Raw genomic sequence first — 23021 nt, 5'->3', positions numbered from 1 at the left:
CCTTTTAGAACCACCAAAGGCAGTGGAATTTCATATCATTCAGGTGGGGTGGGGGCATACAGAGGCAGCACGAGAGAGACCAAGATCAAGAGAGAGAGCAAGCAAGAGAAACGGGGGACAGTGAGAGATGGGCCCTTTTGCACGTAAGCCCAATTCAAACCTCAATCTTTTACACTGGTGTGAAATGATTCCTCCAAGATTACATTGATATTACTCCGGAGTGGAAACTCTCACTTAAAATATCCTACACTGTTAAAGTGCTTTAACACTGACAATACTTTTGCACTGAAATAGCATTTTTAAAATAGGGAAATATCCCAAAGTGTTTACAGAAACTTAAAATCAGGAAAGTAGATGCAGAACCTACGGAAGAGAAACTCAAAAGGGGTGGATTGCAGAAAGATTTTTAAAATAAACAGGGGAAGGTCTACAGTACAATAGGGTCACAACTGGTCCCAAAAGACTAGCTTCTATAAAAAATGGGTACAGTATAGAAATAGGGTGCCATTACCTCAGCTGCTTTAGGAACTCTACATCACAGCTGCTGTTGATAAGTTTGATAAACTCCTCATAGGAAGGGGCATAAGTGTAGGCTTTCTTGTGATGCTCATTCATCTGCTCCCTGTGTTCCATCTGGATTAGCAGCATTCGATTAATGTAGTCTGGATCACTCAGTAGTTCCACCATTGGTTTTAGGACTGTCAAAAGAGATGAAGGTCAAGAGTTTAGAACTAAATTCAGAACACAGACCCAAGTTGACTCTTGTCCAAAAGATGTAATTACGAACTAACACCAAAAAGGTTATAAGAAAACGTGGTTCTTTATTGAATTCAGTCTCAGAAAAGTATGAATTCCACAAGTACTAACAACTTCCCAGGTAGTAATATTTCTTCAGAGGGTGGGGAGGCACTAGATGTTGCAGCCTTTGGGCTAGATATTCCCAGGTCCGTACAGGCATAAGGAGAGACAAATTCCAGTAAATGTGCATCAGGCTGGTTTGTTGGTCTCACCTCAGACTATTACCGCAGGTGTAGTTTGGCAATTCAGACAAGATGCAATTAAAGTTTAACTGACTAGATATTGGCAACTTAACACAGCTCACCCTAGCGACTAAGGGAAGATAACTTCACAGTGAGGAGTTATAGTGGTTACCAGCAGAAAATGCCAATGCTTCTGCATTCCTACATCACAACCTTACCACCAATTCAGGACTTCCTAGAAACAAGCCATTGCAATTATCAGGACAGCCACTCATGAGATTAATGGTGCCTCCATTAGGGCTCTGATACTCAGCAGCACACTCTCTAGTTGCAGAGTGAAGCAAGTCAACCTCTCTTGTGGAAGGTCACACCAGATTCTTTCAGAATCTGCCGGTCAGCTTCAAATCAGCTGCCTCCCGAAAAGTTAAGCCTGAGGCAATCCAAATCTACTGTCTAAACCTGTTGCCCAGTTCCTAAACATCTGTATCCCTCTGCTCCCCAACTACTCATGCATCTGTCTAAATGCATCTTAAATGAATCTATCAAGCCTGCCTTTACTATCTCTGCTGGCAATGCGTTCCAGACACTTGCTGTGTGTATCCCCCTTAAACTTTTCACCTCTCACCTTAAAAGTGTGACCTCTCATTACTGAATCCTTCACCCTGGGGAAAAAGCTTATCTCTATCTATCCTGTCGATACCCTTTATGATTTTGTAGACCTCAATCAGGTCCCCCCGCAATCTCCTTTCTTTCTAATGAAAACAAACCTAGCCTACTCAACCTCGCTTCATAGTTAGTATCTTCCATACCAGGCAACATCCCCATAAGCCTTAAATCAAGAAAGTAGACGCACAGCCAACGGAAGAGAAGCTCAAAGGGGTGGATTGCAGAAGGATTTTTAAAATAAAATCCTTTAAAATAAACAGGGGAAGGTTTACATTACAATAAGTCTCATAAGCCTTCTCTGTACCCTCTCTAAAGCGTCCACATCCTTTTGGTAATGTGACGACCAGAACTATACACAGTATTCTAAATGCAGCCAAACCAACGTCATGTACAATTTTAACATGACCTGCCCGTTCTTATAATCAATATCCCATCCAATGTAGGTAAGCATACCATATGCCTTCTTGACCACTCTATTCAGGGTACAATGGATCTGCACTCCCAGATCTCTCTGCTCATCAACTTTTCCCCAAGGCTCTTCCTTTCACTGTATCATTCACTCTAGAATTAGACTTGCCAAAATGAATCACCTCACTTCCTGGATTGAACTCTATCTGCCACTTCTCCGCCCAACTCTCCAGTCTATCTATATTCTCCTGTATTCTTTGACAGTCCCTTATGCTTTGTGTTACTCCAAGCTTCGTGTCATCTGCAAACTTGACCAACAGTGCCCTCTGACAGATCATTTATGTATAGCACAAACAACAGCAGCCCCAGCACTGATCCCTGTGGAACACTACTGGTCACCTTACTCCATTTCAAGAAACTCCCTTCAACTACTACTGTCTTCTGTTACTCAACCAGTTCTTTATCCACCTACCTAGAACACCCTGCGACTTTCCTTTATTAGTTTACCATGGGGAACCTTAATCAACGCCTTACTAAAGTCCATGTACATGACATCAACAGTCCTTACTTCATCTATCAACTTGGTCACTTCCTCAAAGAACTCTATTGAGTTGATAAGACATGATCTCCCCTGCACAAAACCATGTTGCCTATCACTGGTAAGCCCATTCTTTTCTAAATATCAATAGATCCTATCTCTCAGTACCTTCTCCAGCAACTTTCCCACCACTGACATCAGGCTCACTGGTCTGTAGTTACCCGGAATATCCCTACTACCCTTCTTATGCGGGGGGGCAAAATGAGCAACCCTCCAGTCCTCCAGCACCTCACCTGTGTTTAAGGATGCCACAAAGATATCTGTCAGGGCCCCAGCTATTTCCTCTCTCGCCTCCCTCAGCAACCCAGGATAGATCCCATCCGGTCCTGGAGATTTGACGACCTTAACCTCTAGCCTACCCAACGCATCTTCCCTACTTATGTCAACATGATCCCGACTAAATCAGACTTCTGTTTCTAATCTCAACATTCATCATACCCCTCGCCGCAGTGAACACTGATGCAAAGTAATCATTCAGAATCTCGCCCATTCTTTCAGGTTCGACACACAACCTTCCTTCATTATCCTTTCGTGGACCAATCCTTTCTCTAGTTACCCGCTTGCTTCTTATATAAGAATAAAAGGCTTTGGGATTCTCCTTTATTCTGCTTGCTAACGCTATTTCAAGACTCCTTTTAGGCCGCTTGGTTCCTCATTTATGATTGGCCCTACTCTTCCAATATTCCTCCAGGACCCATTCTGTTCTTAGCTGCCTGGACCTTATGTACGTTTCCCTTTTCCTCTTGGCAAGTTGTACAATTTCTCCTGTCATCCACCATTCACAAATCTTGCCGTTCCTCTTCTTTGCCTTCAATGGGACATGCCTATCCTGCACCATCTTTGAAAGCCTCCCACATATCAAACGCGGATTTTCCTTCAAATAGCTGTATCCAATCCACATTTCCCAGCTCCTGCCTAATTTTGATATAATTGGCCTTGGCCCAGTTTAGTACTCTTCCCTTAGGACCATTCTCACCTTTGTCTATGAGTATTGTAAAGCTTATAGAATTGTGCTTACTGTTCCCAAAGAAATCCCACACCACAACGTCTACCACCTGGCCTAGCTCATTCGTCAACACCAGGTCCAATATGGCCCCTTCCCTCATCGGACTATTGACATACTGCTCGAGAAAACTCTCCTGAACGCTTCTTACAAATTCTACCCCATTCAGACCTCTGACACTAAGTGTATCCCAGTCAATGTTGGGAAAATTAAAATCTACCATCACCACTACCCTATTGCCTCTACATCGCTCCATTATCTGTTTACCTATTTGTTCTCCTACCTCATGCGCACTGTTGGGAGGCCTGTAATACAACCCCAACAGTGTAACTGCACCTTCTTATTTCCCAGTTCCACCCATAATGCCTCACTACTCCAGCCCTCCATAGTGTCCTCCTGTAGCACAGCAGTAATATCATCCGTGATTGGCAATGCAACTCCACCCACCCCCTTTTACTTCCCTCCCTGTCCTGTCTGAAGCATCTATATCCTGGAACATTTAGTTCCCAATCATGCCCTTCCTTCAACCAAGTCTCTGTGATTGCAATAACGTCATACTCCCAGGCACCAATCCAAGCCCTAAGTTCATCTGCCTTACACACTATACTCCTTGCATTAAAGTAGTTCTTTTGCCTTCATCTGCTTTCTGCCTACTCTTCCCCTTAGTGATGCTGTCTTCATGACTCTTAGTCTCCAGTTTCCACCTCACTGTCTACTTGTTTTCTCTTCTGGTTCCCAGTCCCTGCCACATTAGTTTAAAACCTCCCCAACAGCAGTAACAAAAACTCCCCCAAGGACATTGGTTCCAGTCTGGTTCAGATGTAGACTGTCCATTTTGTAATAGTCCCACCTTCCCCAGAACAGGTCCCAATGTCCAATAAATCTGAACCCCTCCCTCCTTCACCATCCCTCAAGCCATGTGTTCATCCTGCCTATTTTTTCATTTCTAAGCTGGCTAGCATGTGGCACTGGTAGTAATCACTACCTTAGAGGTCCTCCTTTTTAACTTCTCTCCTGGCTCCCTAAATTCTATTTTCAGGACCTCACCTCGTTTTTTACTTATATTGTTGGTACCTCTATGCACCAAGACAACTGGCTGTTCACCCACCAGTTTTACAATGCTCTGCAGCCAATCGGTGACATCCCTGACCCGAGCACCTGGGAGGCAACATACCATCTGGGAATCCCGTTTTCGGCCACAGAACCACCTATCCACTCCCCTCACAATAGAATCCCCTATGACTGTGGCCCTAGGAGTCTTTTTCCCGCCCTTCTGAACAGCAGTGCCTGCCACGGCGCCATGATCTTGGCAACTGCTGCCCTCCCCTGGCGAGCCAACTCCCCCAACAGTATCCAAAATGGTATACCTGTTTTAGAGGCAGCTGAGGAAATTTGGCATGATGACGAATACCCTTGCCAAATTTTATAGAGCATTATCTGGTATGGCAACTGTACCATTCAAGATCGGAGACTGTTACGAAGAGTGGTATACTCAGCCCAGACAATCAAAGGCTAACCTCCCACCTACAGAATCCATCTACCAGGCCTGCTGTCAAGGAAAGGCTGCCAGCATTCTCAAAGATCCATCCCACCCTGGCAATGCTTTTCTACAACCTCTACCATCAGGGAGAAGGTACAGAAGCCTGAATACACCAGCCGGTTTCAAAAAAGTTTCTACCCTACTGTTGTTAGAATATTGAATGGACTCTCAAACTCTTAACATTCGCCTGTACCTGTGTTTTGGTTTTTGCCGGTTAACCTATTATTTACATATCTATGCTATTTAACTGTGATCTGTCTGTATTGCTCACAAGACAAAGCTTTTCACGGTGCCTCAGTACACGTGACAAATTCAATTCAAGTCAATTCCCAGATTTTAAGTTTCATGTCTCAAAAGTTCCAAGGCAGGATGATATGTGACTTAGAGGGGAACTTGCAAATAGTGAGGTTCTCAGGCATTTGCTGTCCTTGTCCTTCTAGGAGGTAGACTATGTGCCTTTGGAAGTTGCCGGACAAACCCACTGATGAGCTGCTGCACAATGGGAATTGCTGTGTATAGAGTTGCTACATCATGTAAATGGTGTATGCTGCTGCCATGTATCTATAAGGTCCACAACCAATCTGTTTTATGGTGCAATGAGAGAGATTAATATTGACTAGGATAATGGGGATTAATTCCCTGCTCTTCTACAAAACAATGCAATAGAATGTTTTGTTAAATCTATTAGAGGGGATAGTCAGGACTCTTTAGCACCTTATCCAAAAGGCTAGATCTCTGACAATGCATTACTACCTCAGTACTGCACTGGAGTGTCAAAATTTGATTTTGTGCTCAAATCTCGAGTAAGACTTGAACTTCTAAGTCAGATGGACTGTGTGCACTCCCAACTGAGCCACAACTAACACTGAAGGAGGAAAAGGCCTGGCTAGCAGAGTGTCAGTGATTTTGTAGAAACTGGAAGCACAGCAGAAACATTTCTGCATCAGGGCTAGGTATGCTGATATCATGTGTTGGAACACACTGGGTAAAGTTTGTATCGGCTATTAATGATTGCAACAACTGAAAATGAAGTGTGATCATGGTCCTGCTATTTTAGAGAAATAATGGCCAATTGCCCAACTAGTGTCATAGCTAATAAGTGAATTATTCAACCGTTTCCAACATACATTTAATATTGCTGAAAGAAAGACATTCTGTTGAACGCTATTCGGGACAATTCACAAGAAAGGCCAATGTAAAGGAAAACAATGTTTTTACTGTGCGAGAGGAGAGTCTTGGTTGGTTGGCAAGTGGACTTTGAGCTAAATACCCACAATCTGATTGAATTTTACAAAAAAGAAAATACAATAACTGCATGTAGATGTCACTGGCTGGACAAACATTTATTGCCCATCCCAAGTTGCCCTTGAGAAGGTGGTGGTCAGCTTCAGTTTTGAACTGAAGTCCATTTGGTGTACATTCACCCACAATACCATTACAGAGTGTTCTAGAATTTTGACCCAGCCACACTGAAGGAATGGTGATATACTTCCAACTCAGAATGGTGAGTGGCTTGGAGGGGAACATGCAGCTGTTGGTGCTCCCATGAATCCGCTGCCTTTGACCTTCTTGCTGGAAGAGATTCATGGGTTTGGAACATCCTGTCTTAGGATCATTTCTGCAGTGCATCTTGTTGATAGATTTCCCCATTGATTCTCACTAACTACAGTTTTGCCAGAGCTTCTTGATGTCAAGCTTGCTGAAATGTGCTCGTTATCAAGGAAAACTATTCTCCCCTCACTTCTGGATTTCAGCTGTTTTAAGTATGTTTGGACCAAAATCAGAAGCCAAGTGACCAGAGGGGAACCAAAACTGCACCAGTGAGTAGAGTATTGCTAAGGAAGCCCTGCCTTATAACACTATTAATGTCACATCACTGATGATCAAAAGTGGACCAATGATGCAGTAATTGGCCGTGTTGGGTTTGTTTTACTTTTTTTGAGTACAGGTTATACCTGGGCAATTTTCCACATTTTCAGGTAGATTCCAGTGTTGCAGCTGCATTGAAACTACTTAGGAATGTGGCAAGCTGTACAGCACAAGTCTTCAGTACTATTACATTCAGTACTAACTGCACTAAAAATCTCAATACACAGGGTCTTGTTCTTTATACACACTGCATCAGCTTCAAATCAACAAAATGTCTTAACAAATCAGAATCAACCTAACTTGTTTAAAATTTAAACAAAGCTTGGGAGTTAACTGGTACTCTCCCTCCCTGGCAATGCCTTTAACAATCAGAAATAGTGTCCCATTATTTTAGCAACGTTCAAGTTCCGGACTATCAAATGACTAAACTACACTTTCATACTTGAACCAGCTAAGAGTGAAAATCCATGAAAGATGAAAATCCATTAAAGCAGCGCACATTTCAAAAGACTTACATTACACCCATCACCCATGATTCAGGTCACAACATCTTTTACATGGAAAGTTAAATCATTATATACTTAAATCATGATTAGAGGTACAAAACAAAAGACATTTGTTTAATTCAACGGGAAACTTGATTCTTTTTTATCCCCAGAGACCATGAACCTCATTTGACATTATTTACATGCGACACTGACTGAAATTCTGTCAGGGTAAGTCACAGTGCCAGAACACCAAAACTGAAATCAGCAAGAAGCATTTGCAGAAACCCACATTGAGACGCTTGCATCTGACTCAAGAAAGCAAGGTTACTTGCATGATAAAGTTAATTTATTTCACTGAATCTCAAATTGATTGATGTTACTCAATTTCCCATCATTTCTCACACAAACAATCTGGGGCCTGGAGTGCTTCTTCTGAAATTTGTCGCATCAATAAGAAACATACTGCTGTCACATATTCTGCCTATAGTTCAGTCTACTACAAGACTGAGTGACAAATTCATACCAACTCTCCCATAAGAAATGCTAAGGGAAAACAAAATGATTTTCATGTAGTACTCATTGTTTAAACAATTTAAGTAACAATTTCTAGTGGATTTGAGACAGCCAAACTGCTGCTATTTTCAATGCACACCCATATGCAAACACTTATTTCCCTTGAAAGGGTGCAGTGAATAAAATAGAAACAACACTTAACAAGCATGTTAGCTAATAGAATGTTGGCCCTTATTTCAAGGTGATTGGAGTATAAGGGTAGGGATGACTCATTGCAACTGTACAAGGAGCTACTGAGACCACATCTGGAATACTGGGAGTTGGTTTGATCCATTTAAGGAAAGATATCATTTCGCTGGAGGCAGTTCAGAGAAGGTTCAGTAGGATGATTCTCAGTTTGGACGAACTGTTTTATGAGCAAAGGCTAAACAGGTTGGGATTGTATTCACTTGAATTTAGAAGAATGAGCGCTGATTGCACTGAAACGTATAGGACTCTCAAAGGGCTTGGCAGGGTAAATCCTGATAGGACATTCCCTCTCATGGGAGACTCTAGGACTAGAGGGAACAGTCTCAGAATAAATGGGTGCCAATTTAAGATTGTGATGAGGAGAAATTTCTTCGCACTGAGGGTTAAATGTCTTTGGAACTCCTTGGACACAAAGCTGTGGAGGTAGAGTTGCATACATTTAAGGTTGCGATAGATAGATAGATTCTCTACTTATCAAGAATCTAAGGTTACAGAGAAAGGGCCAGCAAGTGAATATGAGGAATGTCAGATCAGCCATAATCCGAATGAATGGCAGAGCAGGCTCAAGGGGCCAAATGGCCTACTCCTCTTACCATTTCTTTCAGTCTTATAACACTGGAGTTGACACTCACAAAAAGGTGAAGCCAAAGTGATTGGCAATTGTCACAAAAATGAAGCAAGTTGCAGAATTAAAAAAATTGAGAAGTGAATAAATCCACTTCGATCAAAACTTAAGAAAATCAACCAAGTTTGACCAAAAAAACACAAGGCCAAAGCACATTTCTAACATAATATATAAAATCAAAAAAAAAGACACGTTCCTGTTACAGTCATTCAAACCAGCTATGGTGAGATGACAGTAGGTTACATTGCTTTCTCCCTACTACCGTTTACTCGCCAGAACTGGAGGTCACAGTTTAAGGATACAAAGTAAGCCAGAGATGAGGAGAATGGTCTCCACTCAGTACTGAACCAAAGGATTGTTTCTGGCACAGAAAGTGATTGAGGTCAAAACATTGAATGTTTTCAAGAAGGAGCCAGATATAGTTCTTAGGGATAAAGGGAGCAAAGGGTATGGGGAGAAAGTAGGAACGTGCAACTGAGTTGCAAGATCAGCCATGATCACACTGAATAGCAAAGCAAACTCAGCCAAATTGCCTTCCTCTGCTTCCAATTTCTACGTTTCATGCTCCAATCAAAGCTGAACTTTAGGGAGATATGATAAGTTAATTATGTTATTGGCTTAGGAATGCAGAGGATTGGACTAGATGCAGGAGCTCAAAATGCAACAAAGCTGAAGAATTTAAATTCAACAAGCAAATCTGGAATGAGAAAAATTTAACAGAAATTATAATCAAACTACTTTTTTTTGTTATAACTTGCGTGGTTATTCAATAATTTCCTTAAGGAAACTCAATCCTATGTTACACTTAACTGGAACCTGAAACTGTATAGCAAGCCATTCATTCAGCTGTATCTCAAGGGTACCTCCAGAGGGATAATGTCAGTAACAAATAAAACATGGTAGGTTTCTGTGGTTACTTCCGTCATTTTTCATGATATGGAAGAGCCAGTATTGGATTGGGGTGGACAAAGTCAAAAGTCACCAGGTTATAGTCCAACAGGTTATTTGGAATCACTTGGTTCTGGAGTGCTGCTCCTTCAGCTGGTAGCTATGGAGCAGGACCATCAGAGAGAATTTATAGCAAAAGATTACACAGTGTCATGCAACTGTAACCAAAAATTGAACAAACCTGGATTGCTGTTAAGTCTTTCATCTTTAAGTCATTCATATGTAAATCCCAGAACTACTTTTAAATCACCTTCGAGATAACTTAAAGGTTTTATATAAAAAAGGTGACATCTCAGCTCGGACAATGCAAAAAAGGTGTGAGATTAGAGTCTGTCTGTATCCCGATCTTGAGTCAGACTGGTTCTATTTCCAAAGTAGGATTGTGCATTTTTTGAGCAAAATAGAATGCATCTGCAAATACAAATTCACCCCATAAACAGAGAGGGACAGCGTGTGAGGGACAGAGCACATGTTTGCAATGGAGTGTAAGCCCAGCCTTCAGGACATCAACCACAACACTGTACAACCCTGTCATGGCAACTACTACAAGACTTAATGGATACCACCATTACATGTGGGGACACCACACACCGTGTACGCGACAGGCACTCATAGGACTCTGCCAACTCATACGCTGCAGGCAAGGATGCCCTGAGACATGGTACATTGGCGAGACCGAGCAGACACTACGACAATGGATGAATGGACAACACGCAACAATCACAAACAGGGGTATTCCCTTCCAGGGGTCAGGGACATTTGACCTCGGATCTTCGGGTGACCATCCTCCAAGACGGACTTCAGGACAGGCAACAACAAAATCGCAGAGCAGAGGCGGATAGCCAAGTTCAGTACCCATAAGGATGACCTCAACTGGGACCTTGGGTTCATGTCAAACGACAGATGACACCCACTACACTATACCTTCACACGCACGCACACAAGCACATACATACACACTTAAATACACACCATACTTACGCAGACCCTCTCTCATACACACATACCCCACACCCCCCCCACACACATCCACACCTTCCAACAGGCTTATACTCCATCACACACACATGCACTCACACTCACGTGCACACTCTCTCTCATGCACAAGCACACACAAGTCTATGGGGTGAATTTGTATTTGCAGATATATTATATTTTGCACCAAAAAATGCACAATCTACAGGCAGTCAACCCATGTAACATTTTATAAATTCCTACTTTGGAAGTAGAACGAGTCTCACTCAAGACTGGAATACAGACAGGCTCTAACCTAACATCTTTCATGCATTGTCTGAGCTGAGATGTCACCTTAAGTTTTCTCGAGAATGTAAGTTAATAGTAGTTCTGGGGTTTACATATTAATGAACCGATACCTGCAACCCATTCTAAAAGATGAAAGACTTAACAACAGTCTAGGTTTGTCCAACATATCATTTCAGTTGTATGACACTGTAATCTTTTGCTATAAATTCTGTGTCTTATGGTCCTGCTCCACAATTACCTGATGCAACGTTCCAAAAGCCAGTGCTTCCAAATAAACTTGTTGGACCATAACCTGGTGTTGTGACTTTTAGCTGATTTTTCATGACAGATTGTGACAAAGCTAATCAAACTAGTGATGTAAGCACTGTCCATGATCTTCCTCAAACTAATTCTTCCTCCTCATACATGGAATTGGGCAACTCACCGTCAGCATTCCAAATGGAGTCATTACCAGCAAGACAGTTCTGTTAGATTTACAGATATAAGAACTTCTTTAACATCTCAGTAAAAAGTGTTTCTATAACTAAACTTAAAATTAACTTTTTGTTGGTTTCCCTACTTGTTTCTTTTTCAATGTTGAAGGCATTTCTTTAAATCTGGATAAATTTATTGCAGTGATTAGTAGACTTTAAACTCACATCTATAAGTACAGAAGGTGATAATAAAATGGCTCATGTTTATGACAGATTGAGGCACAACTCAGCAACAGCCTGCCACAGCAAACCAACTTCCCAAGGATTCATGCCTACCTTTCATGGCTAATATTTCTGCAAGAACAATCCTCAGGCTATGAGAAGCGACATCTTTTGTATTTAAGAGACAAAGCACCAGCACCCTTGAGCATGTGCGTAGGAATTGGTCCTCATCCTCACAGCTCTTCAAGCATGGATGCAGAGCAAAGGGTTTCGGCTGCTGGTCCTCTTGCCTGAAAGGGATAAATAGCCATACAGAATTAAACAAGCACATCTTCAATTTTCTCCACAGTACAACCCTGGCACCAAGACACCTGTCTCTTTGTCTATGAATATTTTAAAAATTCGTACACTGTGGAAATAGGCCCTTCTGGCCTTGCAAGTCCACATTGACCCTCCAAAGAGTAACCCACCCAGACCCATTCCCTTATTACTCTACATTTCCCCCTGACTAATGCACTTAACCTACACATCCCTGAAGACTATGGGCAATTTGGCATGGTAAAAACAATGACTGCAGATGCTGAAAACCAGAGTCTAGATTAGAGTGGTGCTGGAAAAGCACAGCAGTTCAGGCAGCATCTGAGGAGCAGTAAAATCGACGTTTCAGGCAAAAGCCCTTCATCAGGAATGCCAATCCACCTTATCTGCACATCTTTGGACTGTGGGAGGAAACTGGAGCACACGGAGAAAACTCATGCAGACATGGGGAGAATGTGCAAATTCCACACAGTCGCCAGAGACTGGAATCAAACCCAGGTCCCTGATACCGATGCAGCAATGCTAACCATTGAGCCACTATGCCACCCCCATTGGCAATATTTCTTTTCTACAGGTTTGCTTTCTTTTCCAGGGGTCAATAAGTGTATGAGAAAATGATGTTCTTTTAAAGGAAATCAATACAGGGGAAGGTACAATATACAAGTAGGGGAGGAATGTAGAAATTGTGGGAACAGGAGGTGGTCATTCAGCCTCTCAAACATGTTCTATTATTTAATGAAATCACACCTGATCTACACCACAATTCCAATGACTTGTAAAGCAATACAGTCAACTGCCCCAAAATATCACGTCTCAAGTAAGAACATTGGTTATTCCATCACTGTGAACCTTCCTATTTTAAGGCCAAGTATATATTATTGCAGGCTTTCTGCATGACATTTTCAAGGGCCAAATTTTAGATAGGTCTGCATTACAATTCACTTACAGTTAGGAGTCTCAATATAATAGACGACCTTGAATATATGAAGTTTCAAGAAATAGCACTGACTTGCATTTATTATTTAATTCCTCTTTTAATACTGTCCTAAACTTGGAATATTTCTTCTGCAACATGAAGCAGTGTAAAAGCATTTGCAGACCAAGGCTTTGAAACACACTATCCTTTATTTTCATTGAAAGTCTCACTTCTGAATTTTTCATTTCCTGAAACTGGTAGAATAGAGATTTGTATTCTGTATTAAAATATACACTGGAGTCATAAACTATCCCTCGCACACACAGCTCACCATTATTATCACTGTTAGCCATGGGCTGAAGAGAACCAATATGATCTGCAGAGAAACTGAGCGATTGAATATCAAAACTAATCAATCATGCCACCAGGACTCTTCATTGAGCTGAATGTGAGAGCAGCATTTCTGACCTTGACGAAATAAACAATTGACATAACAAGAGGCCAAATCAACATCCAGCTCCCAGATTCTGATTTCTCACAGCAGCTAGCCTCAAGATCAATATAGGATTACACAAGAAATCCAACAAAGCTGTTAAAAAAAACCTCTTTACCCAGAGGGCTGATTAAACAAATATTACAGATGCAGTTAAAGCATGGGGCTAGATAAGTATCCGACGGGGAAGAAAATTAAGGGTCCTGCTGATAAGAGTTCTGGAAGGACAGGACATGGCTAAGGTGTAGCACAAACACCAGCATGACTTGTTAGTACTTACATGTCATACTATGTGCTCTACATCTAAATTTGGACTAAGAAACATTACGATGCAAAATAAGAGCTCATGATGTAAAGGGGGTAACATGTTGAGATGGATAGGTTAGTTAACATGATACAAAATTAATCATAAATAGGTCATTTTCAGGTTGTCAAGACATGACAATTGGAGTGCCAGTTGGATCAGTGCAAAACCTTCAATTATTTACAATTTATCAGAATGACTTAGATCATTTTTATTCGTGTGTGCGCGTTGCTAGCCAGGCCAGCATTTATTGCTCGTCCTTATTTGCTCTCGTCAAGGTGGTGGCGAGCTGCTTTCTTGAACCACTGCAATCCATGTGCTTTAGGTAGATTCAAAATAACTTTAGGGAGGGAAATCATAAAATCGTGGAATCACTATAGTGTGGGAAAAGGCCATTCGGCCCATCTAGTCTATATTGACCCACTGAGGAGCATCTCACCCCCTACCCTCTCCATGGGTAACCCACCTAGCCTGCACATCCCTGGACACATTGGGCAATTTAGCATGGTCAATCCACCTTCCCTGCACATCTTTGAACTTTGGAAGGAAACTGGAGCACCGAGAGGAAACCACACAAACACAGGGAGAACATGCAAACTCCACAAAGTTGCCCAAGGATGGAATCGAACCCAGATCCCTGGCGCTATGAGGCAACAGTGCCAACTACCGAACTACCGTGCTGCCAGGACTTTCTAGGACCCAACAACAATGAAGGAACGCAAATATATTTCCAAGTCAGGATGTGGTGCGTATCTTGGAGGAAAACGTCCACGTGTTCCCAAATATCTGCTGTCTTTGCCCCTCTAGATCAAAGTGGATATGGGTTTGCAAGGTGCGACAGGACTGAATATATGGTTGTTACACATTCACAAAAATATGTAGAAAGATTCAGTGATGGAGAGTACATAAGGAGTCTGCAAAGGTATATAAAATAGGTTAAGTGGACAACGTTAGCAGATGAAGTATAATATTTAAAAAAGCAAACCAGTTCATTTTGGCAGGAGGAATAGAAGTGCAGCATATAATCTAAAAAAAAAGAGATGCAGAGCTCTGACATACAGAGGGATCTAAGTATCCTCGCACACTGATCACAAAAAAAAAAGCATGGAGGTGCAACAAATGATTAACAAGTCAAATGGAACTTGGGGGAATGGAATATAATCGATGTTTTACTAAAGTAATACAGGACTTTAGTAAGACCACATGTGAAGCTGTGTGTGCAATGTTGATCTCTTTCTTTAAGGAAGGATGTAAATGTATCAAAAACAATTCAGAAAAAAGTGTGATACCTGGGATTGAAGGTTTATCTTATTAGGAAAAAGTAGACAGTGAGGGCCGAATGCAAAATTCAGAAGAATGACACTACGACCGAAATATCATATGATGTCAAGGAGGAGTTGGGTGTAGCACTTGGGGCTAATGAGGATCAAAGATATGGGGGAGAAACAAGACAAGGCTGTTGAATTGGATGACCAACCATGATCATAATAAATGGGGTAACAGGCTCAAAGGGCTGAATGGCCTTGCTCCTATGTTTCTAAATTGAAACATACATAAATCTGAGGGGATTGGAAAACGTGTTATCACTTTTGGGACAGATAGAACAAGGGTATATGATTTAAAAATCAAGGAGTCTCTTTTTAAAAGGCACAGATGATGAGTTCTTGCCTTCAGAGGGTTGAAAGTCTTTGGACTTTCTTTCCCAGAGTATAAGTCAACATCATTGAACACTTTTGAGGCAAAGAAAAAAAAAATTCTTAAGTCAAAAGTTATCAGGGTAACTAGGACTTGGAGTCGTGTCCACCATCAGATCAGCCATGATGTTACTGTATGGCAGAGCGAGCTCTAGGGACTGAATGATCTGTACCAGCTCCTAATTCATATGTATAAAAGGACTGGGATAAAAATACTTAAGACAAGCAATATAAATTTGCAAAGCTAGATTTTACATAACAATACAAGTTTAGAGCCCCTTACACAACACGATCCACTTTAAAAATATCTGAAGAAAGATTTTAATTTTTTTATATATCACCTTCACAAAATATCATTAGAGGGACGATACCAACCATGGACAAATGCAACAAATTTCATTAACAACATGTCAAATACAAATCTGTATTACTGTACCTTCAACGTTCAAATACTATACAGAGCAACTTCAAGGAGGAAGTTGAAGGAGGAATCAAGTAGTGGTTTTGGTAACCTAAGATTTCTCAAAGTGCTTTACAACCCAGAATAATCACAGGAAATGTGCCAGTTGATTTGTGCCCAAAGACCTACAAACATCAATTAAATGACCAAATAATTTGTTTTAATTATATTAGTTGTAGGATAAACATTGGCCAGGACACCAGGTGAATTCCCCAACTCTTCTCCGAATGAGAAGGTATCTCTTACATTCATAAATTGCAGGTAAGATTTCAGTTTAACACCCATTGCAAAATCTCCATTCTGCAAGCCCAGATTGCAAACTCTAGCTTCTGGGGTGGAAACAGAAACTTGATGGTACAGGAAGATCCACTTAATAAATCTTGCAGATGCTGGTTGCTTGAGCCTAGTTTCAAATGCTTTGTCGGTCGATTGGAAGTCAGAAACGTCAAGATTGCAAAGTCAGAGTGTGATGAACAGATTTGGAGGTGAATGCCAAACTGAGCCTTGAGTGACTCTAACAGTGACCAACTGTCCGTAGACCCAACAACAACGAAGGAAGGAAAATGCAGGAGATGGAAATTAGTAACATCTACACACTCCCCGCCTCTCCCATCTCTACATCATCTCACCTCATACAAATACTTAGACAGATGATTTGTATTTGACACATTGTTAATTAAATTTGTTGCACTTGTTCCATGGTTGGTATTGTCCCTCTAATGATATTTTGTGAAGATGATAAAAAAAAATTTTATATCTTTCTTCAGATATTTTTAAAGTGGATCGAGTTGTGTAAGGGGCACTAAACTTGTATTGTTATGTAAAATCTAGTTTTACAAATTTATATTGCTCGTCCAATACAAATTTATTTTGATAACATTGGTGGACACTGCTGCTGATTTCTTTGTTCGCGGTTTAGCCCACATTTCCTAGTCTGATGAAGGGCTTATACCCGAAACATCGATTCTCCTGCTTCTCGGATGCTGCCTGACCTGCTCTCGACTCTGATCTCCAGCATCTGCAGTTCTCACTTTCTCCTAGTTGATTTTCCAGTCTAGCCTTATTTGTAAACTGCCTTGGGACTTTGTCATAGCAGATATTACTGATGCGTAGCCAGCATGAAGACAAGTCGATTTGTGGCTGAACAGGAATTCAATATCACCAAAGTGAGAGAGCAGCAGAGAAGTACAAATAGGTAAGAGCTGAGCATGGATCTGAAGCTCAATTCAGGATAAGCCATCATACACACACTGCATCCTGAAGCAGAGTGACAAAGAGATACCAAGAAGAGATATCAATATAAAATTCAAGGCCAAAAAAGTGCCGTCATAATTGAGTAACTAAAAATTCGTAAATGCCTAAACAAAACACGAAGTGCAGAAATCTGAAATAAGAACAAAGAAATGCTGAAATTGCAAAGCAGATCTGCCAGCATCAGTGGAGTGAGGAATAAAATGAATGTTCCGTGATTCATGATCCAAATTGTAAAATGTTGAGCTTCAAGGAATTAAGGCTCAGTCTTTCCAAGGAAATTATCCAGTTGCTGAAGTGGTAAGCACAACATGTATAGCAGACAAAAGTCAGCCATTGCAGAGGAAATTTAGCTCAGTTAGAGTTTACTCCAATCCTTTGTCTCTTCTATACAGTAGTACTTGATATTTATATATTATAATCTTTATACTACCATCATTATTAAACATCAATAGTTAAGTCTTAATTCACGCTCCTTGGACAAAGTGCCTTCCAAAGAAATTTCAATTTAAGAACCAACTAGAATGGCAAGGCAAGACAGTGTTGAAACCTGAAAGCGTTCAGAAATTATTTACAATCATGTTGCCAGGGTTGGAGGGGTTCAGCTATAGGGAGAGGCTGAACAGGCTGGGACTACTTACCCTGGAGCATCAGAGGCTGAAGGGTAACCTTCTAGAGGTTTACAAAATCATGAAGAGCATGGATAGGATAAATAGACAAAGTCTTTCCCTAGGGTGGGGAAGTCCAAAACTAGAGGGCATAGGTTTAAGGTGAGAGGAGAATTTAAAAGGGACCTAAAGGGCAACTTATTCACCCAGAGGGATGTGTGTGTATGGAATGAGCTGCCAGAGGAAGTGGTGAAAGCTGATACAAATTACAACAACATTTAAAAAGGTATCTGAATGGATACATGAATAGAAGGATTTAGAAGGATATGGTCCAATGGGACTAGATTAATTTAGGGTATCTGGCTGGCATGGACAAGTTAGGCTGAAGGGTCTGGTCCCACGTTGTACAGCTCTGACTCAAGGCTCCATTCCATACAGTGAATATCTCAGCCAGGCTGTGGAAAGATGCCATGCTACAAAAGACGTTGTATGAAAAGGGGCCACAATATATCATTAGCAGATAGGATCAAGAAAAATCTCAGGCTTTTTATAAATATATCTAAGACCAGAGAAAGAATGGGACACATTAGAAACCAAAGGGGCAACCTGTGCATGAGGTGAATACTTTTCATTCATATTCACTGAGGAGAAAGACATTGTAGCCAGGGATTTCAGCTGGAATGGTGAGGTTCTAAAAGTATGTTAAGATGAATAAGGAGGAGTTATTAAATGTTTTAGTGCGCATAAATCCCCAGGGTCTGACGAGATCTATCCCAGGCTGCTATGGAAGACAAGGGAGGAGATTTCTGGGTCCCTAACAGAGCTATTTAATATTTCACCGGCCACAGGTGAAGTGCCAGAAGACTGAAAGATAGCTAATGTGGTTCCTTTGTTCAAGGAGGACAGCATGGATAGGCTGTATGACTTGATGACCCTACAACAAAGATTGGACACTCAACTACTTAACAGCAGGGAGTCAACAGAATTACTAGCTCAATCATTTTCAGGTAGTTACAATCACCTAAAAGATGTGATAAGACTTGGAGAGAAAGGACAAACTTAATCGCAACTAAACTCCTTTAAGGTCAAGAGTTCCAGGATTTTGATTCAGTGACAACAAATGAAGTGATATATTTCCGAACAAGAGTTGCTTGGAGGCAGCACATTCCAATGTGTCTGCTTTCCTTGTCCTTCTGGATAGTAGTCGTGCTTTTGGAAGATGCTGTCGAAGGAACCATGGCAAGTTGTTGTGGTGCATATTCTATGTGGTGCACTCCGCTGCCAATGCACATCAGAGGTGGAATGTGTCATTTTGCTTCATCCTTGGCTTTGCATTCTAATCTTCATGGAATCACAAACCTAAACCTATAAAGCAGAAGCATGCGGAATGTTCCTTTAATTCAAACACAACAATTCCCAAGTGTCTTATTATTCTTATCCTGTCATCAAGTCCATATCCAGGTTAGCCTGAAGCTGTTGGTCACATGGTTAAGCACAGCTCTATTCATGGAATAGATAAGAAAGGCGCACAGTAGCCACAGTAAATCCACAGTATAAGGAAGAGGTTCTATTAACATTGAGGTCCTGTTTCAGAAGAGCTCTTCCACTCGTTTCCATGGGTATTCCTTGCTCTGCTGTGTACAGACTAGGATAGGATGCAGCTGCTAACTGATGGCTCACACAGCTGGCACTAAGAAGTGGACTGTGGGTAAAGAGACCAAGCTGGACAGAACAAAGAAAGGAAACTAAATTCACAGGAGCAAGAAGAAAGTAAGAATAAGTTGACTTGAGTTACAATAATTGCTGCTTCCTCCAGATGTTTCCTCTCCTACAGCTAGAAATTCCAAAGTACATAAAAAGGTTTATCCTATGTGATAAATGTATTTAGTATAAAACGTCTGTAATTTGGATTTTTAAACAGATGCATATGGATTTTGGTCAGTCATTTAGAACACATACATTTAGCTATGATGGTTTATTTTCATCTTTTGTGCAATAAATCTGTTTATGAAAAAAATCATGTAGCCTCATAATAGTGTGTTTCAATTACTAACTATCATGATACACAATGTAAAAATTACACTGCTAAAGTTATCAAATCAACTTTCATTCCAGGATCTAACTTTTCCAATCTTACCATCAGCTGGAATCATAACATTTGGATGAGATAGTCTGTTTGAATGGCTATCTGACCCGGTTTCTTTGAAGGGGTTCTTTTATTCACATTTTTTTGTCACCCTGTCTTATACTCCAAGCACAAAAGGGAGACAATTCAGCCCAACGTGCTCCTGCACCAAGCAGTTGCTTTTAGTTTCACATCCATGCTCTTTGCCTCCAAGACGTTCATCCTCAGGTAGTTACCCAACTCCCCTGTAAAATCACGTATGGAGTCAGCTTTCTTTCAGGTAGGGCATTCCAGACCCTAACAACTCTCAGTGGGAAGAGAAATCTTCATCCCTCTGAAGAACTCTCTTCTGGTTCAACACATTACATTCCCCCCAAACACAGCACACAACTTATGCAAAGATTTTAGACGAGTTTTTCTTTAGTAAGTCACTCTTCCAAAATGCAACCTCGTGAGAATAGCAATACAAAAATATTTTGCCATAACATTTTTTTTTAAAAACTGCAGATGCTGGAGATCTGGAACCAGCAAAAAAAATTTACTGTGTTGCACACTTCTCCATTTCAAGCCTTTTACCCTACTTCATATAACAAAGTATATGAGGTTTGGTTAAAAACAAAGGTCTGGTTAAAAACAGAATTCTGAAGTGTTTAAAAAGGTAAGAATATTTGAAAAGATAAAAACATGAAATTAGATGAAAGACAAGGAAATACTTAAATATTTCCTTCAAAATGTCATTATGGGGGGTGGAACTAAATAGTTAGCTTCTGTAATATTCTACTATTTTATCAAATATATTACAGAATTCTATTGTTTTAAGTGTTCTTTAGCTATCTTGAACTTTGAGCTGTTTACATCAGACTAGATTAGGTTCCCTACAGTGTGGAAACAGGCCCTTCGACCCAACAAGTCCACACCGACCCTCCGAAGAGTACCCAGGTACGTTTCCCTGACTAATGCACCTAACACTATGGGCAATTTAGCTTGGCCATTTAATTTGTATCTTTGGACTGTGGGAGGAAACCGGAGCACCCTGAGGAAACCCACGCAGACACTGGGAGAATGTGCAAACTCCACAGAGACCCCAGTGCGACCTTCCTTTTCCTAGTGCTGCAATTTGTAAGGCTACAGAACACAGGAGTAGGAGGAAGCCATTCAATACAGTGTGTCCATTCACCATCCAATGAGATCATGGCTGATCTGATAATCCACAACTCCACTTTTCCCCATAATCCTTGCCTTTTTACTGATTAGAAAATCTTAACATCTCAGCATCTACAACCCTCTGGAGGAAAGAATGCCACAAAATCATTTCTATCCAAGAGAAGAAATTTCTCCTCATCTCCATCTTAAATGTCTCGGTCTTAAATCTCCTTTTTCTGAGATTATGGCCTCTGATCCTAGATTTCCCCAGAAGGGAAAACTGCCTTTCTGAATCTGTGGCAGCTTTCTAATTCTCTGGGTCTTTTCCAACATCTAAAGATTCTTGGAAGATTATCACTGGAGCGATTTATTTTAACATCCTTTTATGGGATGCATTTCATCAGCTCCAGAGGATTTATCAGACTTTCGCCCCTATCAGTTTCCCCAGCACTTTTCTCTGCTGACAGTTATTGTATTTATTTTCTCTCCTCCTTTTAATATTAAAAATTCAGTAATTTTGAAATGCTATTTGTATCTTCACCTGTGAAGACTGATGCAAAAGTATTTATTAAACTCTTCTCCCATTTCCTGGTTGCTAATCATAGCAATCTGTGTCAATCAAGAACTCTAGTTTCATTCTCTCATGCCACTGACTCCTAATGTTTAAATAAACATTCGCTGGCTAGACTTTAGTCACATGACAGAATAAGGGATAATGACAATTAGCACAGTTGCGCAAATGACTACAGAAAAACAGCTGTTTTCATTCACTCACACAAACTTAATTAACGCATTAGATTTCTTCGCGTTCCAAAGTCATCATATCAGATTATAAACTGACTGTTTCTTTCTCCCTCCGTAGATGCTGCTACACTTGCTGAGTTTTGCCAACACTAATTTATATTTCTTGCTTCTGCTTGGCTTGTAACAGTTCAGCATTTTAATGATTTTAAAATCAATTATCAAGATCTCCATCAAAATAATTTAGTCTAATACCACAGGACACGTAAAGTGACTGAGAGCATCAGACCACAAGATACAGAAGCAGAATTAGACCATTCGGTCCATCAGGTCTGTTCTGCCATTCAAATATGGCTAACACGTTTCTCAACCCCATTCATTCACTTGCCTTCTCCCTATAGTCCTTGATCCCCTTACTAATTAAGAACCTGTCTATCAATGACTTAGTCTGTTGCAGCAATGATTTCCACAGAATAACTATCCCCTGGGTGAGGAAATTCCTCCTCATCTCAGTTCTGAAGAACTGTCCCTTCACTCTGAGGCTGTGCCCTCAGATCCTAGTCTCTCCTATTAGTGGAAACATCTTCTCCACAACTACTTTATCCTATCAGTATTCTGTAAGTTACAAACAGATCTCTCCTCATCCTTCTAAACTCCATCGAGTAGACAATAGACAATAGGTGCAGGAGTAGGTCATTCTGCCCTTCGAGCCTGCACCACCATTCAATATGATCACGGCTGATCATCCTTAATCAGTATCCTGTTCCTGCCTTATCTCCATAATCCTGGATTCCACTGTCCTTGAGAGCTCTATCCAACTCTTCTTAAATGAATCCAGAGACTGGGCCTCCACTGCCCTCCAGGTAAGAGCATTCCACACAGCCACCACTCTCTGGGTGAAGAAGTTTCTCCTCATCTCTGTCCTAAATGGTCTACCCCGTATTTTTAAGCTGTGTCCTCTGGTTCAGCACTCACCCATCAGTGGAAACATGTCTCCTGCCTCCAGAGTGTCCAATCTTTTAATAATCTTCTATGTCTCAATCAGATCCCCTCTCAGTCTTCTAAACTCAAGGGTATACAAGCCCAGTCGCTCCAGTTTTCAGCGTAAGGTAGTCCCGCCAAACCAGGAATTGACCCTCGTGAACCTATGCTGCACTCCCTCAATAGTCAGAATGTGTTTCCT

At 41.0% G+C, this 23021-nt stretch overlaps 1 protein-coding gene across 3 annotated transcripts in view; it reads right to left on the bottom strand.

Annotated features, from left to right (window-relative positions):
• Nucleotides 1-23021, bottom strand: part of snx25 (sorting nexin 25) — a 317654-nt gene that overhangs the window by 136599 nt on the left and 158034 nt on the right. For all 3 annotated transcript variants that reach the window (XM_072595279.1, XM_072595271.1, XM_072595263.1), the window contains 2 exons: nucleotides 11900-12075; nucleotides 512-698 (listed from right to left, as the gene is read on the bottom strand). In XM_072595279.1, coding sequence (XP_072451380.1) covers nucleotides 512-698; nucleotides 11900-12075 — 363 coding nt within the window. The remainder of the gene's footprint in view (nucleotides 1-511; nucleotides 699-11899; nucleotides 12076-23021) is intronic.

Source organism: Chiloscyllium punctatum, chromosome 2 (assembly GCF_047496795.1).
Source record: "Chiloscyllium punctatum isolate Juve2018m chromosome 2, sChiPun1.3, whole genome shotgun sequence".
NCBI lineage: Eukaryota > Metazoa > Chordata > Chondrichthyes > Orectolobiformes > Hemiscylliidae > Chiloscyllium > Chiloscyllium punctatum.
The sequence above is the reverse complement of the archived record's forward strand: the minus strand, read 5'-3'. Positions and strand labels throughout refer to the sequence as shown.